This window comes from Macrobrachium nipponense, chromosome 8, assembly GCF_015104395.2.
Source record: "Macrobrachium nipponense isolate FS-2020 chromosome 8, ASM1510439v2, whole genome shotgun sequence".
Taxonomy (NCBI): domain Eukaryota; kingdom Metazoa; phylum Arthropoda; class Malacostraca; order Decapoda; family Palaemonidae; genus Macrobrachium; species Macrobrachium nipponense.
Genome location: NC_087203.1, coordinates 3,973,722 through 3,991,957, shown reverse-complemented (window position 1 = coordinate 3,991,957; position 18,236 = coordinate 3,973,722). Strand labels below are relative to the sequence as shown.

The 18,236-nt window shown below is 43.1% G+C and overlaps 1 protein-coding gene across 3 annotated transcripts in view; it reads right to left on the bottom strand.

Moving 5' to 3' along the window:
* Window positions 1-15,978, bottom strand: part of LOC135222590 (glyoxylate/hydroxypyruvate reductase A-like) — a 251,672-nt gene extending 235,694 nt beyond the window's left edge. The window contains exon 1 of one of the 3 annotated variants that reach the window (XM_064260673.1): window positions 15,673-15,978. In XM_064260673.1, the coding sequence (XP_064116743.1) occupies window positions 15,673-15,778 (106 nt within the window). In that variant the 5' untranslated portion in view covers window positions 15,779-15,978. The remainder of the gene's footprint in view (window positions 1-15,672) is intronic. The other 2 variants (XM_064260672.1, XM_064260671.1) reach the window with 2 other exon arrangements.
* Between the last annotated feature and the right edge of the window lie 2,258 nt (window positions 15,979-18,236).

Sequence of the window (18,236 nt, the reverse complement as noted above, 5' to 3'; positions counted from 1 at the left end):
AGCCAAAACTTGTGACAATGGCTTAAAATCTCACTAACCCTCTTTGTCGTATCTAGGGTGGTTAGAAGAAGGCCTTCCTGATCACATGCAAGAAGTTAACAGGTAGGAGAGGTTCGAATGCTTTGACCTCAAGAACTTCAGACTACGTCTAAGTTCCATATTGAAAGCTTCGATCTGGACATGCACAGTCAGTCCGTCTGTACTAAAGTCAGGTGACCGACCAGTTGACCAGTCAGATGAATCAAGGACAGTAAGGCTGTACCCTGAAGACCATAAGGCACTATTCTTTGCTGAAGGATGGTGTCTGGACTGCCTGGGCAATTCAATCTAAGCAAACCTTGGGGGGTGTATCAACGCAACCCAACGTCGTCAGCGAATCAACTCCTGAGCAACTCCTGACTCGAGCTTCTGGTGCCAGGAGAAAGGAGCGAGGAGCAAAAAGGCGATTCAGTCCCGAAGGACGAATGCCTGACAGTCCAACCTGGTCTCATGTTACACGATCATCGGGGGTGTATAAACGCAACCGACTTCGTCAACAAGAAACTCAGGGCTACTATATGTCGCCTGATCTCGCACGAGTGTCTGACTCCGAGAAAACAGGTGAGACAAAAAGTAGATGGTGAGCGAGTTTCGAGATTCCACAGAACTCAAAGATCGAGAAGGGCTTTGTTGTTTGACAGAAGCAAATCTCTGAGCCCAAAGGCCGTCAACAACATATTTGCGTATTCTTTAATAGTTGTGACTGCCAGCTTATCCCATTCTTCAGACGGAAAGGGAAGACGGTAATCTTATTCCTGTCAACATCTCGATAGTCTGAACGTAGTCAGACTCAGAGCGGAGAGGTTATAGGTACCTTTCGAGTTAGAGTAGACCGACTCTCTCGGAAAAGGTCCTTGGAAAGTGAACTAGGAAGGACGTGACCTCTGTGAATCCAGGATCCTGAAGGCCAACATGGGGCGATCAGCGTCATTGTCGCTCCCTGTGACGTCATAAATCATCTTATTACATTTCCTAAGCGTTTGAAAAAGGGGAAAAGAGACTAAACATCCATCCCCGTTCAATATCATAGGATGGCGTTTAATGGTACCGATCCCGGATCGAGAATAAGGGAGCAGAGAAGAAGAAGCCTCTTCGTCCTCAACATAGCGAAGAGATGAATGAAAGGACGTCCCTAAAGTCTCCACAACTCTCAACATACTTCTAAAGAAAGATTCCACTCGGAAGTCAGTAGTTGCTGCCGTCGATCGAGACGATTCGTACGGACTTTTGCAATCCTGTAACGAACCTCTAGAGGATCGTTACATTCTAAGCCTGTTGTTATAATAGGCTCTTTCTCGTAAACTCGAACAGGGACCGAGAGAAGATACTTCTTAAGATATGAGAGAGCTGTGGAATATCAGAGTTGATCTGGACCACTGGTTCCAAAAACTCGTTTCGAGGACTGGAGGGACGACCGAATTGCTTCTACTTCTTTCAGATTATGATCCAGGACATCTGAAACTCTATCCAGATGTCCGGCACCTTCTTTCTATCACCTCAGGTGAAACTTGACGCACTGAGAGATGTTCAGAATCATTCCTAGATCTTGAATAAAATTTCAGTTTCCCGTTAGGAAAAAACTGTAGAGGTCTGAATTGCAGTCTATTCAGGGAAACAAACTTCTTCAGGAAGGAAATGGTCCCCAGCAAGCTCATCCATTCCCTCCCCGAGTATGCTTACTTCCCTAATAAGGCTGCGCTTTGCCTAAGCAGGAGAGCATATAATAGTGCAATGTTGCGGTAGACTCGTAGTCCTATACCGTGCGGTAACGAGCACCGAAAGGATTAAGAGATATCTCTGTTGAACATAGTAAGGCAAAACGAATGCAATGTTTATTCATTCATGTAAGAAATCCCCTCAATCTTAGGCTAAAGTCCGTGATTGTAGGGCAGAGATACAGTTAGTCAGTCAATCCCGCAGGAGAGAGAGACGTAAACTACCGCGCATGACAGCGAACGAGCTGGGACTGGCTCGGTTGGACTGGAGCGGACAGTGACAGCAGCAGCTTACATTCGTCGTCTCTTACCGTTATGCGTGGGTTGCCAGCTACTCTATTCTACGAAGAAATAGGTCCGTCCTTTTTGTTATTTTGAGCAGAAAGAGACTCTCAAGCTGGTATATTTAAGCGAAACAGAAGGCGCTAAATATATAAGTGCGTTTGTGTCGTCATAACACTATCATACAACGGTAAAAGAAAAATCGGAAACTCCTGGTAGGCTGCAGGGAGTAACGATTAAATGCCCTTAAAACAAAATAAAAGACACCAGACCTCTCAGTTGTCATCCGAAGAGGTAACTACTACAGCAAGCGTATATGACTTGAACCAACCAGTAGTAAAATAACGCAAGGCAAAATATGAAATTGTTATGATACAATAAAAGTTTGTTCATACTTACCTGGCAGACATATCTATAGCTGAATTCGGAAACACAGCTACATACATATCTGACAGGCAAGTTTATTGAACAAATCTTAGAGAATCGAAGCGGATAGCTCAAGCTTCTTATGTTATTGGACATAAGCGTTCATTGACGTAGTCTACAAGTCTATTACTTGTACGAGTCTGCAATTGATGAATGAGGGCTCTTCCGAATCTTGTCAAAAAGAGCTTATCCGCTTACGCAATATAAAGTTATTGAGATGTTTGTCAATGAGAACTAACCCATTTACGGGACAAAGAGATATTTTGTCAATGAGGGGATACCCACTTACTTGACAAAACGATAGTATATTGTCAATGGGGGAAAGTCACTGAATTGACAATACGTAATCCAGGAAGTCGAGCATATTAATTTTCCCATTCCTGTATCAATCGAGGAAGGGGCAAGAATCCTGATAAGAGACTGGGCTTTCGGCAGGTAGGACCCCGATGTTCAACTTCGGCAGCGTAGTCCCGAACTTGGGAACTAACAAAATCTATCATCTGAAAAGCCCTTTCAGATGGACTAAAAAGCTTGCAACTTAAATTTATTGGCAGTATGGCAAAGGAAGTCCTGTCTTGCGCTTTCCTGAAGAGCGTCCTCTTGATGAGTGCTTTTGCAAGAATCCTACCGAACGTAGTCGAGCGTCATGACGTGCAGGACGTCGAGCTTTTACATAACCCGTAACTGCCTTATCACAAAGTCTTGACTGCGGTAGAGCAAACGAGATCTTCCCTTGAGCTTTCCTTAACTCCATCCACCTTTGCGAAAAGCAATATTAATTGACAGAGACCTCTTGAATTCACGAAACCCGATGTCTTGCTGGGTTTCGAGGACGAAGTTGCCTGTTCACTTTAAGCTTCCTCCGAAGCACTGCTTACTTCACATTCTTTGCAGGTGAGGTAGAAGGTATCACCGAAGGTAGAGGTAAAAATTCTTCAGGCCCAAATCTGAAACAAGAGCTTGAAGAGTTCAACAGAAACGTTCAGCCAGGCGGCACACCTGGCGTGCGCTGGTGCACGCTCGGCGTCCACTGGCGCGCGCTTGGCGTCCACTGGCGCGCGCTTGGCGTGCACCCGCGCGCGCCTGGCGTCCATCCGAGCATCCCGTCCAAGCCGAGCGTCCAAAGAAGCGTGCAGAAAAGCGTCATGCTCCTGACAGGCGTCAAAACAAGCGAGAGAAACTGCCTTCAGGGAAGAGCGAGATACATCTCAGAGAAAAATTCGACTGCACGAAGCAGTCTCAGGAGAAGGGTTGATCGTGTAAGAATACGAGGGGCGAGGGAACGCCTTCTTATTCTCACAGAACAAAGCTCGGACGTCAGCGCTCAAAAGCGTCCTGCTACTACGACTTCTTTTTCGTATTTCTCGGTGGAAATACGTACACATGTTCAGGCGACGTTCGCCTTATTACTTCTCACTGAAACGCATGACGAGAGAGAGAGAGAGAGAGAGAAACGTGAAGCGTCCTCCTCTATAAAGCTTCTATTTAGAGGGCGCGAGTCCTTCCGAAAGCTCCAACCCCTGCGCGGGGAGGACGCTTCGGAGGACGAGAAGCAATCCTTCAGGATTCGTGCGCATGCACGCACTTTGGCAGCCTGGGAGTATCTTTAGGTCTGCCGAAGGCACGTCAGATCGGTGGGGGTTCCTCGTAACCCTCCTTCGGCTTTCGACATGCTCTCTCCCTGTTCCTGGGAGTCAAGCAGAGGTCCCGGCCTAGAGGCGAAATAAGGCCGATCTGACACACCCTCCACTACACAAGGGGCACTGTCACTGCACTTAGCCACTTCACTTTTGCTCTCTAAAGCAAGCACTTTCGATTCTAAGTTACGAATCGAGAGAGTATCAGAGAAAGGGCAATACCCTCTCCAGACACTGTTTTAGGGCCCGAAGGCAACACTACAGGGTGTATCATTTACAGAAGTAGCACTCTTCACAACAATGAAGGAGAGCGAGCACCTCTCGCAGACATATTCATAGCCCGTAGGCCATAATACAGGGTTAGGCAAAAAGAAGTCTACAGGTAATAAAAAGTTCTAGGTTTAACCTTTAAATTAAATGTCCCAACAGGATAGAGAAGTTTCCTCTTCTTCCCCACTAAGGGGTTACATTGGAATTCTTACAGGGCACTGTAAGCAGAGCCTTAACATCACCCCCAGCTCTGAAGCAGAAAGCTAAAAAAGCATTCCCTTTACACCAGCTTAAAGAAGGATGCTGACAATAAATTTACTTATTAACCACTGCTAGTGCTAAATAAAATGCCTTACAGTAAATTCAGATAAAGTTTAGACCCGCATCTAAACTCAAGAGAGAGACTGATACAGAGATGAAGGGGTTTCTCTCTCAACACCTTACAGTGCTGGTCCTCAGCAAGATCTAAAAGTACTTGATGCAATACCAAGGAAAGTATGTATGGAACGATAACTTTGGAAGTAGACAGTGAAAAGTCTTATCTCCTCTAAACAGAAAACACTGACGTCTACAAGGATCCAGGTGCTGAAAATTCCTCTAGAATGGCACCCTCAGCAATACCCAGACCACTGCTTCTGACCCCAGGCCATGGCAGTTTTAAATTAAGGACAGATCCTATGATAACTTGAAAATCTTATTACTGGGAGGGGACATTCTAACATCTCTAAGCAGTTAAGGAGATGCCTAAGTTAATGGAACTGTATGGAACTGTGGAATGGAATATGTGATTTTGGCATAAAGCCAAGCACTGGGATCCATAGAGTCATTCAGCGCTAAGTATGGAATTGTGTAGTAGAGTTGATTTCTTCTCAACGGAAGACACTAAGCTATTCTTGAACTTGAAATTGCTCAATAGTATTCAGAGTAGATACGAGAGGCAGGCCTAAGAGTCTGAATTGGGCAAAATTTAAGGATACATCCACTGCTCAAGCCTGAGGGCCAACAAAGTAGTAGTAATCATTCGGATGTCCGTGTTCATCTACACACTAGGAGGTCTAAATGAGTGCTCCCTAAATCCACATCAAGTGCCAAACTTACGGATGTAAAGGCCCTTGTAGGCAGTTGTTCTTCCTGAATCCCCAATTGCTAAAACACTGTCCTTCCACAGAATGAATGACCAAACCAATATGTTGTTTCATTTCACTCAAAACAGCAAACTTCCCACAAAGACTTTGTTTCTGACCGGGAATAACCTGCTAAGCATCCTGATGTCTTTCCACTGCCCTGACATCTAAAAAGTTTTACCAGGTGTAGTGTTGGCCATTCTATGTTGCATGAAAGTGTAATGACACTAGTTAAACTCTGTGTTGCATGACAGAGGGAAAAAACCAAAACCTGGACTTAGGTTTAAGAGTAAAATGGACAATTCTTGGTTACAGAGTCCCTCCTACAGTCCTGGAGCCAAAGTTGGTTCTGGATTACTTACAAATTTAATTAATTTTATTTGTAAGTCGTAATTCTTATGCTGAAACTGTACATTAATTGAGCATGATTATCTGAAAATATCCCGTGAGGCTATGTTTCTTAATGAGGAAAAGCCCTACCATATAGGAAGTTTCCTTCAGGCCTAAAATTCTTCAAGCAGCACATGACTATTCATCTTGACCGACAAGCATGCATAATTAAGTATCATCCCCACATCACTAGATAAGAATGGGGATATAGAGAATTAACAATATAATGCATAGAAATTGGGCCAGAAGAAGCAACAGGTCCTTGGCCTTTGGAATACTACTGTTGACAGAGTTGGCCAACTTGAATCACTGATTCAGTAGAAGTGTCTTGCTCCTAAAGTCGACACCATCCACCAATGGGCAACAAGTCCCTGACATAACTTACAGAGAACTGCACACTAACCCAAATAAAGTGGACAGAACAGCAATACCTTCTAGTAAAAACATCTTGAAGGAACTTGCATGACTGTGGATGTACTGGTAAGTGGAATACATTCTGCATGTGTACCACAAGTCAGACCATTTTTTGGAAAGGCACTAAAACCACGCTAGAAAACCAACAGGTATGTGGGCAGACACTTTCTGTTATTCAGTCTCCAAACGTCCAAGAATATCTCCAATTACCTATGGAGCTCGTCCTAAAAATTTACCCTTGGACCATCATTCCCTCTTATATAAAATCTCCTACTAAAAAGAGACTTACGAGAGATTTCTGCTGAAGATAAAGGAAGCTATAAGAGGGAGATAAAACCAGTGGAGGATGACCAAAAGAATCACAACTGCCCTTCACCGTCTCCACCAGTAACATACTGGTCCCAAGTCTCTCCATGCAAGTTAGGAGGTTGCAACTGTCTATGTATAACCCAGAACCTGAGTCTGCACTTATCCCTGAAAGGTATTAAACAAGACTACCAATAGATAATCCCTTATCTCCTTTAACCGAGCTGCATAATCAGACAGGAAGTGAAAGTGTTCTCACTTCTTCCAAACCAAGCGAGTATAAGTATGAGGACATTACCCTCCAGCATTAGAAATGAGTTACTTCTTTTCCTTGCTAAAAACTCCTGCTGGCAACAAACCCTAAGCTGGCTACACAAACTCGCTGGGTTGGCGTCTTCACTTCTCTAAGCAGTCACAGAGGCGAGACAACATAGCTAAAAGGTAATAACTCACAGGAAAGAAAAAGAAAGTGAACCTCCTACTAAAGACGGTTAAAGGACCAATAAGAGTTTGTACAACAAGAGGCAGCCTTCAGCTCTCCGCGACTTTAGAAGCCACAAGACGACAAGCCAAGGCAGACCCAAAGGGAGATTTGTGCGTTCGAGGATGAGAAAAGTTACGAAATGCTCTCTAATTGGAGAAAGCTTTGGTTCTCTTCTCCAGTATTTAGAGGGCACCGAAATATGCTAAGACAATTAAGACATATTCTTTATATGGCCTCCTTCCTCAACAAAATGAAGATACAGCAAGGCGTAGTGTCGCAACAAACGCCGACCAGCCCGAACGAGTTCCTCAAACTCCATTCAAACTCTTCTTCCGTCAGCGGGCAACGGGAGGAGACAGCTGGGCACAGGAGGTAAACAAAGAGTTTAAAGGATTGCTCTTTCTCCACAACCCTTGGCGACAAAAAACGACACTTGTCAATAAGAGGTGACCGCAGCTGAGTGCTGTATCGCATCCACCATGAGACGAATGAGGGAAGGAGAACGAGGCACCAGAAGAGGGAGGTGGTGAGAGAGGAGTTACAATGATTCTCCCACCTCATCCAAAAGCAATTGTACATACTTGAAAGCATTCCTATATGAAGCAAGCAAAGAACAAACACAAGCATTACGAAGAAAAAGGAATATGTTAGCAGACGAGAATTTAGAATAACCCATACTTGAGAGAGATAAACAATCGACTGAGTCGACATCTCTAAATGTGTAAAACTTGCTACAGATACATTATCATCTCAATAAAATATCTATACCTATATTGTATATTATAAACCTATGCATGCTAACACCTTAAACTAGGTGTTCAAGATGACAGAATGCACCTATGGAGCGAGCATTAACTTTTACCGAAACGGTCCTTATGTGAACGCTTTAACGGTCCTAGGCAATCTCTTTTAAAGGTCATTTGGCGTACGTTTTAAACGAGATTCGGACCATGACAAGGGCGAAGTAGGTATTGGAGGGCACAGAATCCCATCGTCCCAAGAACCAACCCGGTTCCCTGGCAGCGGACACTACCAACTGTCGCAGGGCAGTCCTAGGCTCGGGCTACGTACAGACGAGGGCACCAACACCTTACTTCTAACAGGGAACGCGAAAAAGAATGCACACAATGGAGGGGTTCGGAACGTTCCCGACACGAACTCAGTTCAACTGGTATTAGAGCTAAAATTAGGTTTAATGTTCTAACTTCTCGTTATGCTTTTCCTGAACCGAATGGGGAGCAGAAGACGGAGCTGCAAAGGAAGTCAATATTAGCCTACTAAAATGACTAGTCTGAGTAGGGATAGCCTGACAGGTTTCAGTCCTGACCTAACTAATGGCTTTCACAATATATTAGTTTCCCGTCTTTCCTATATCTGACATATTCAAGCATAAATTTCCCGGAGCAATTTCCTACATTCTTCATATATAGTAGTTCCAAGATCACACTCTGTACCCTTGTAAGTACAAAGGAATGTTGATCAACTAACAATTTCAACATCCTGGTTACACCAAAAACATTCCTACATAGCCTGATGTAATTGGTTTAGCTTCCGGTGGAAGATATCCTAGGAAAGTGAAATTACAATACTGTAAACAGGTGTAAAACAGCCAAACTTCATAGAATACCAACAATCGCCTAGCCGCAATGGCGGCAAGGAGAATTCAGACAAGAGCTACAACATTCGAAACACACCTGGTGGAGAACAGGTAAACTAGACAGTCATCTGGGCAGCCATTCGATTTTTTTGTTTGAATGCTGACTAGCCTAATCGGTGGGGAGATATAGCTGTGAAGGTGAAATAAACAATGCAAACTTGAAGAAAAGCTGCGCACGACGGTGGGAGAGCCAGCACTAGCAGTTCCAGTGCTAACAATGACAGTGCCAAGAAAAAGGACAGCGGGAATGAACCATCAATGTCAACAATTATCCAATACGCATTAAAAGAGTTGCACAAATTAACAAAAGATACGGAAACAAACATGCCCGTCGACCCACCCACAATTTTGGCCAACGTCGTGTTGTTCACGCAAGTGCGATAAGACGAAAAAATTAAAAAACTGCCAGTGCTACATGGATCATTACCTGAGTTTGATAGTTCACTCACTGGTGAAGGTTTCCTTTTGATCAAGACCTTTATAATATGTGTTGAAAATGCCACAATTGGCTGGATAGACAGAGAAAAGATTGTGCAAACGAAACAGATCATCGGTAATGCAGCACAACAAATCATGAGTTGGGACGTCGGTTATTCGGTAGACTGAGGTACTTTTATACAGCACCTCACTCAACAGTTTGCCCTGCATTGGGAGGAGATGGAGCTAATGGTCTTTGTCAGGGTCTTTGTCAGGGGTGAGGGACTCATAGTCTTCACCCAGGTAGGGGGTGGGAGAGTCGAATTCAGCCTTTTGCTATCGCATCGGTGAAGACTATGAGTCCCTCACCCCTGACAAAGACCAGACTGTGGAGGGAAAAGAAGCCTTCTGTCGACGCATGCTGAAGCAAATTCTTCCCATCTCCGTAGTGGGATTTCATTTTGAAGACAAGAGACCCTTACACACTTTGCTACCAAAAGTACTACTCCTATTCGACCATGAATGACGCCAGCAAACAAGGATGGGGGCCCAGGCCACCTCCCAATTGGTTGTTGCAACGGTTAACCAACCTGACCCAGCGAATCCTCTGCTAGCCTCATCCACCATCCAGGGGGCTGGGTCATGTACCCAGGGGCCTCGAAGAGGCAAGGGGAAACCAGCCGGGAATAACATGGTTGGCCATTGCTGGAGGTGTGAGAGGGAGGGCCACCTGAGGGTCCAGTACCCCTCTCTCATCGAGCCACAACATTGTTTTTGATGCAAAGCAACAGACCACCACGTGAGCACTTGATCAAAAAACGACGACAGACAGTGGAACAACGTTCCCCCCTCACCAAGGAGAGGAAGGGGAAGGCAGCATGGTGGAGGAGTCGGGAGGACCCCCGACTACACTCACCGCCACCGGGTCCAAAGAATGACCATGTCCCCAGTAGAACAAGGGACGCCCTTTCAGGGAGGAAGGGGAGTCAGCCAACCCCTCAAGAAGCAGTGGAGAGCCCTCCACCACCCATTGCTGCCCATGACTGAACATTCAGGGTGCCAGGAGAGAAGGTAAGGCATAGAGCCTATCTCCCACCCTCAATCTATGAAGGAAGCCATGGTGCCAATCATGCAAATATGGGTAGGGGAGCGACAGAGAAGGGCGTTGAACGACACTGGCACAAGTGTGTCTCTGTTCTGGTGACAGGATTGGTGCAGCCTATGAAAGGTTCTTTAGTTTTAAGTACTGCAGGCGAGCATCGGATGGTGACCCAGAGGGCTGTGAAGTAACAGTTAACTATCGATGGCCGAGTAGTGATACATCTTTTATGTAGTGCCAGCATTATAAGTAGAAGGTATTTCAGTTATTTTAGGAATTGATTTTGTGGTTAGGAATGAAATAATAGTGGCTGGCACAGCCAGGAAAGGAATCGAGGTATGTTTAAAGGGAAAACGAATCACCACAGAGGGGAAGAGACCGAGGTGACTACAAGACTCCCTAAGGTCAAAGGGGGGTGGGGGGGAAGTAACTGCTACCCCACAGGCAGGAGATGTAGCACCACCCCGGACCCTCTCATCCCTTGCCGTGACACCCTCATGGAACACACCAGAAGGCACCTTAATTATGATCAGACCCCATAACAAATGGGAGCCTTTTATCATTCCGGGTCTTAGTGAGGTGATACACAGCGAGGTTAGTGTACCATTTATGAATGTTAAGTTAAGTTAAGTATATCATAGTTTTACCAGACCACTGAGCTGATTGACAGCTCTCCTAGGGCTGGCCCGAAGGATTAGATATTTTTACGTAACTAGGAACCAATTGGATACCTAGCAATGGGACCTACAGCTTATTATGGGATCCAAACCATATTATATCGAGAAATAAATTTCTATCACCAGAAATAAATTCCACTGGTTCCGCGTTGGCTGAGTCGAGAATCGAACTTCAGACCACCGGATTGGTAGCCGAGTGCGAACTTTATGAGTGTTAGTGACCAGCGTATCGTAGTAGACAGCAAGTCGATATGCAACCTTGAACCATGCGAAACAGCAGATGCTTCTTACACTCTCGCGACCTTGAGTAGCATGTGTCAAGGTCGCAGAGAGGAACGTCTAAGTAGATTCCTCAGGATAGCTGGTGGGTCTACCCCTTATACTTATAAAAATAGTCAAGGAAATTGTAGAAGGTTATCAAGATGTAATCACGATTGGCGACGAAACCACAGGCAGAGTAAATAATTTTCATTTTGTTATAGAAACCGGGGGTCATCCACCCATAAGGTCTAAGCCTTATAGAATACCAGTTTGTTACCAGCGGGAAGTGGAGAACGAGATTAATAAATTAAGGCAACAAGGGTAGAGAAAGGGAATCCCCCTGGGCCTCGCCAATCATGATGGCTAAAAAGAAAGGATGGTTCTCTTGGGCTGTGTTGATTATAGAAAGTTGAATAGTATCACAAAAGACAATGCATTCCCAATGCCCTCTATCAAAGAGTTGTTAATTAAAGTCAGGGATAGTAAATTCTTTACCACCTTACATTTAAAGTCAGGGTATCTTCAAATACCTATAGACGAGGGTAGCAATGAAAAGACAGCCTTTATAGCTAATGATCAATTGTTTGAATATAATTACCTCCCTTTTGGGGTAAAGAACGCTCCTGCTTATATTTTCACGTGTTACGATGTCCGTATTAGCTTCACTATTAGGATATAGCATGTTTGTATATTTAGATGACATAATCATAATAGGGGCTACAGTAGAAGAACACAAGAAGAACATTATTGAAGTCTTAGAAGCTTTATAGCGACGGGGTATGAAAATTAATCTATCCAAATGTAAATTCTTTCAGTATGAAGTTGAACTTTTGGGGCACATTGTGACATATGAAGGCCTTAAGCCTTGTGCTGATAAAGTAGCAACAATTAAAGAATTTCCCTGACCGAAGAATGCAAAGGAAGTAGCCAGCTTCCTTGGGCTCACAGGCTACTATCGTAAATTCATAAAAGATTTTAGTAAAATGGTGAGATTCATTGAGAAAGCAGTCAGATTTTCATTGGGATGGGAGGAAGAAATGGCTTTTCAAGAACTAAAGATTTCACTCACTATTAGCTTCTCCAAAGTTTGATCGACCATTTGTAGTAACAACTGACATGAACAGTATAGCTATCGGAGGAGTGATTTCTCAAGTTGATGATGCAGGGAACGAAAAGCCGATTTGTTTTGCATCACGAGCTTTAAAAGGGGCAGAGAAGAATAACAGTACCTTCGATAGAGAGGCATTGGCTATTCTATAGATGCTGGAGAGACATTGCTACTTTTTACTGGGGCATAAGTCAAAATTAACACAGATTTGAGAGATTTATTCAAGTAAAGGGATTTGACCACTCATCAGGCTCACTGAATAGAACAGTTGTTAGAGTTTGATATTGTGGGAACTGACCATATAGCTGGAAAAACAAATACTAAAGTGATGGATGTCCTCTCCAGAAGTGCTATAAAGGGAGTTACTCCAGAGTTAGAGGAGAGAGAGAGAGAGAGAGAGAGAGACGAGAGAGAGAGAGAGAGAGAGAGAGAGAGAGAGAGAGAGAGAAGGGATACAAGTCATGAGAGCGAGAAGGCTGATCTTTCTAGGGGGTCAGCAAGCGAATGACTTAGGGGTGAGAATGAGTGTATGATTGATTTGTGTGGTTGGAGTGTTGAAGAGGTGATGAGGGGTCAGAAGTCCGAGCCATGGATCGGACAGGTTAGGGCTTATGTAAGGGGTGCGAGAAACAAGTTTCCACGATTTCCTAAAGGTGCCCAAAAGTATGTTCTTCATTGAAGGAGATATTTTATTTTGTAAATATGAGAAGAGACCGGGTGATATCCGATCTCGCGTCGTCCTTCCTCCCTCTTTGGTAGCGAAAGCCATCCATATAATACATTAAGGGCTTATGCAGGACATATAGGTATAGAAAGGTCCCTAAGGAGGGCACGAGAATCCTTTTTTTGGTTAGGAATGTGGACAGACATTACAAAATTCATCAGCCAGTGCAACATTCTGCACAATTTCCCCCTCAACGCCCTCTTCACTACCTTCATCTGGATGGCGGCGAAGTCTCATTCATTTGGGAGGGTTCAAAGCTGAAGAGGTGTCTCCCTCCCTGTAGGTACTTCCGCAGAGGCAGGTATCCCCTCAGGAACAACGGACCCAATGACGACTTTCGAATGCTACATAGGCAGGAGAAGGAACTGCAACTACTTGATGTATCGAGAGGTGCACAGTAGTTTCTGCCACCACCAGTGGAGTGTCAGTCATTGGGAGGTGGCAACAAGAACATTGCAGGGCTCTGGTGATCACCGACACTATGACAAAGGCGGTAGTGGAGAACTCCATCCCAAGTGTCGTCACAGGGCAGCCAGGTTAGTAGAGGGGGCTCCTTGTCACCCTGAGGGATCGGCTTCCCCAGAGTGATGTGAGGTCCCCGTGCCAAAGTCTTCATGAACTGCAGCCTCCACTCTGTCCTCTCTGCCTGACGAATCAGGTGAAAAGACGAAGATGAGGCCTTCTTTGTAGAAGGAGCAATGCGGGGGAACTCCATGGGGGAAACAACGAAGACGAAGGACCCAGCGCCGAGGGAGTTGTTGTGGCCGTGACCCTCACACGGCGTCTCAGCACCACCCCTTAAGAATGTTTCCTCCCCGAAGTCTTATACATTGCACAGGGGTTCAAGTATATCTTAGTTTTACCAGACCACTGAGCTGATTAACAGCTCTCCTAGGGCTGGCCCCAAGGATTAGATATATTTACGTGGCTAGGAACCAATTGGTCACCTAGCAACGGGACCTACAGTTTATTGCGGGGTCTGAACCACACTATACCGAGAAATGAACTTCTATCACCAGAAATAAATTTCTCTGATTCCGCGTTGGCCACAGGGGTTCAAGAATAACACAGATCACAAGATAATGCAGAAATGCAATCCCATCCTCTGCAACCTAATTATTGCAGAGGATATGAGGATCAATATCCACACTGAATACGTAATTATTACGCTTCTTGCTGCCCACCCCAAGGCATACTATGCGCTATGGAGGGGTAGACTAGAAGCCGACACTGTAAAAATATGGGTTTGCATGGTTGAAATATGCCGAAATCAACAGAAAACCAAAAAGAACAATACATACACTAAACACAAAAGTAATTAAAGATCTCACCATGAAAGTATTGCAAAGCTAGCGACAGTCAAACCAACAGTGATAACACACATCATCAACCGACAGCATCCAAAAGCAAAGTGGATACATATGCTCGGGAGGGCGGATTCCCCCTTAAGAGTGGTAGTTCAACTACCAAACTACCTTGCTATAAACGTCTAACAACCGTTCAAAGCTTTGATGAAGGTGATTCCTAATGTAGTGGACCAATGGTTCGTATATCGAGTAGGAACAACTTGAGGTAAATAGTAAAAATGAACTACCTAGGTCATGGGACGTTAGGGTGGCCACTGAACACAAGGTTGTTAGGTTAGTTTAGGGTGAGTCATCTTCAAAACAAATTTATGCTTTTGAATAGGCAAACCTATATTCATTTTTTATTCAATATTTTCAATGATTTGTAGCAATGTGTTAACCAGGCAATAGGTGATATGCCTACTAGCTAACAGAAAAAATTTCATGAACAATTAGAGAAATCTGAAATTTTATTGAGTTATGTTTTGGGCTATAAACCGATCTGTCACACACTAACTACTAACTAGCTAATAGGTATTATTGGTATTTCTACAAAAGCAGTCCGCATGGACTGCAAGGAACGTAACTGCGGATACGACATCCACTAGGGATTGCGGCATCCAATGTATTTCGCCGTGTTTAGTACTGGCCCCTGGGGCGTTAATTACAGTCGTCCGAATAAATATTACTGAAAATTCTTGTTCAGTAGGTAAAACTACATAGAAAAACCGCAACTGCCATAGTCTAGGCCGCCCTGGATAAGTACCCTAGATCTACCTCACCGTGTTTAGTACTAGCCCCTGGGGGGTTAATTACAGTTGTCCGAATAAATGTTACTTAAAATTCTTGTTCAGTAGGTAAAACTGCATAGAAAAACCGCAACTGCCATGGTCTAGGCCGCCGCGGATAAGTACCCTAGGTCTACCATATTATTCAAAAGAATAACCTACAGCAGCTTCAATAAGGTAGCATCCTATAGCCTAGGCCTAACGACTGCCACACGCATGGCCTACAAACATTCCATTAAGTAAGCATGTGGGATAATAACATGCACTCCAAGATAAGAAGGCCTACGGCAGAACTTCTCGAGGACGTTTCGGGTCTTCCAAACGGATAAGGATTACAGTAACTTCAAAGATTGATACTTAAATATCCCAAGTAAAAAGACTCAAGAAATGTGGTCTAAAACCGTCTAGTAGGAGGTGAAGTTTGGTCCTGTTCAGGTTTAGGCTAAGTAAAGACCGATTCTCACTTAATGTCATTCACGTCTGAAATACAGATACAATAAAGGTTTACCCGTGGGTGTCACGTCAATAAATTCGACTCCTGGTAATTTATCTTGCACTGTCGTTAACAATCTGGGGATTGTGGAATAAATGTAAACTCTTTGGATTGCTGCCATGATGACATCTGTACAGAGGGATGCTGCTCAGGATGGTTAGTGTTTATGGCTCTACTGCAGTGCAGTCTCAGTCAGGTCTTATGTCATCACCGAGATAACTAAACTGATTACGATAGGTATACGCTAGTCCATATATCCATTTCATTGGCTCATATGACTACGTCATCATCTACTACCTAAATGTGGTACCTACTCGGACCATTGACAACTACCAAAAGTAAAGCATAAAAAATGTGAGCCAGGCATTAATGATCAGTGTTTCCAAATATGTTAACAGAGAGTTTCACCTTTAGTTTGGTGTAAATATTTATTAGTCTACACAAAAGCGTTAAGGCTTTAGGTATAGTAGCTACTACATGATTTTCTTGAAGTAAAGGAACTTGAAAAGCTAATACTGAATACTGTTTCCGAACACTGGAGAAAACTGTTTGAACGTTATTTGAAAGTGGTTAAATTTTACGTCATGGTTCCTTTTTCAATGCAAAGTGAACCCGTCACCGTCAGTCTAAAAATCTTGTGAGCGAAACAAAGAAGTATGAATGCGATGGCGCTCCATGTAATAATATTATGTAGCCTTCATTCATGTTCGAGAGCAAAGTATGCGTACATGTACAACAAGATCCAGCAGATCCACCAAAACATACTTTAGTTTAAACATAGTTTCCGGCGCCCAAAAATAGGTATATAATTCTCGAGTAGTAGTAGTGGAAGGGGTACTCCTTTGAAACGGTTCCCTTGCTTATTTTATTCTTCCTTTGTGTTTGTTTGAGTTTCTTCTCTCTGTAAAGCCACAATTCTTTTAGAAATTCTATCATATCTTCCACTTCCCCCCTCCGTAGATCTACAAATAAGAGTACATTAGCTATCAATTCCTCTATTTTCCTGATATGGTTGCTGCACAAAACTAAATCTATTTCTAATCTCATTGTTGGGCAGAGTAAAAAAATGTTCTAAATTTTCATTTTTTTCTTCACATCACAAACATTTTGTATCTTCTCCTTTTGTTACATTTCTATCATTTAATCCTAGTGTTCCAAGTCTGGCCCTACTGATCAGCACTGTTTTCCCAGCGTTGTCAAACCAGATTTCTTCTCCTATGTTTCCTTTATATTTTCTGTAGATTCTTAATGTTGTCTTTTCATTCATTTCTTTCTGCCATGTTTTTCTGTCCCAGTTGTTTATTATCTCTTTTGACTGTTTGTCTTTAACTGCTTCAATTTTACTTAGGTTTATGTTTTGTTCTTTCATATATTCTTTTACTTGCATTGTCCAGGCGGTTTTCTTGTTTTCATACTGATCCATGGTTATCTCATACAGGAGCCTATTTTCACCACTTTCAATTGTATGTTTCAGATAGAATAGTTTATTCTTCATATCTCTTGAGTGGCAGGAAGGAAGAGGCCACTATTTCGGATCTTAACGCACAACTTGCTGTGTAACTTGGCGCTTTCAAAATTGTTCTATATATACTTGATTACCTACTTTTTGCAATTCATTTAAGGGTTTCTTTTCAAGTTTCAAGACTTCCATGGCATACATGAAGGATGTCATCGCTAATCCTTTCCAATACAATTCCCTATTCTTATCCTGCCACAGCTTTTATTGATGACTGCACGGCCATATTTGCCATCTGCTTTGCTTTAATTTGGTCCCTTTTTAGCTGTTCTCTGAAGCAGTCTTTCATGTTATTGATTGTCACTCCTAGGTATTTAAGCTGCTTATGTGCTCCATATTTTTCACATCGTCGATACTATACCAGTCGTTGTGTATTATTAATATATTACTCTTGTCCTTGTCTATGTTTAGGCCACATTCACTTGCTATTTCCATAAGGGATTTTATTGTTTTTTTTTATTTCTTCAAGGCTGTGTTCTAGTATTAATCCATCATCTGCACATAATAGTGCCCCTATCCTTATAAATTCATTTCTACAACCACCTGCGTACTTTCTAGTTTTTCTATTATCAGGTACATTATTAGTAGAAAGAATATGGCTGAACCATTGCAACCCTGTTTTATTCCATTAGTTATTTTTAGCTCTTTTTGTTCTACATTGTTAAGGCATAGACTTGTTACATCATTTATATAATTCTTTGCTACTGCACTTATTACCTCTGCTTGTAGCCTGTATTTCATCATAACCTCTATGAACTTTTTTCTCTTAACTGAGTCAAATGCTTTTTGGAAGTCTATTGATGCAACCAATAATGGGTTTTTTATTCTGTACGTTTCTTGTATGCAGTATTCTAAATATATAAATTATCAACTCCCCTTGCTTGCGTGGTAAAGCCTGATTGTAGTTCATTCATTTTTCCTATATTTCTAATATGTTTTTCTATTTTGGTTTTCAGGATCCCCATGAAAATTTTATATGATCCATTTGTTAATGCAATTGGCTCAAGATCTTTGACTGTATGGTGTTGTTTCTTTGGTGCAAGTTTTGTTTTTCACTTAAACG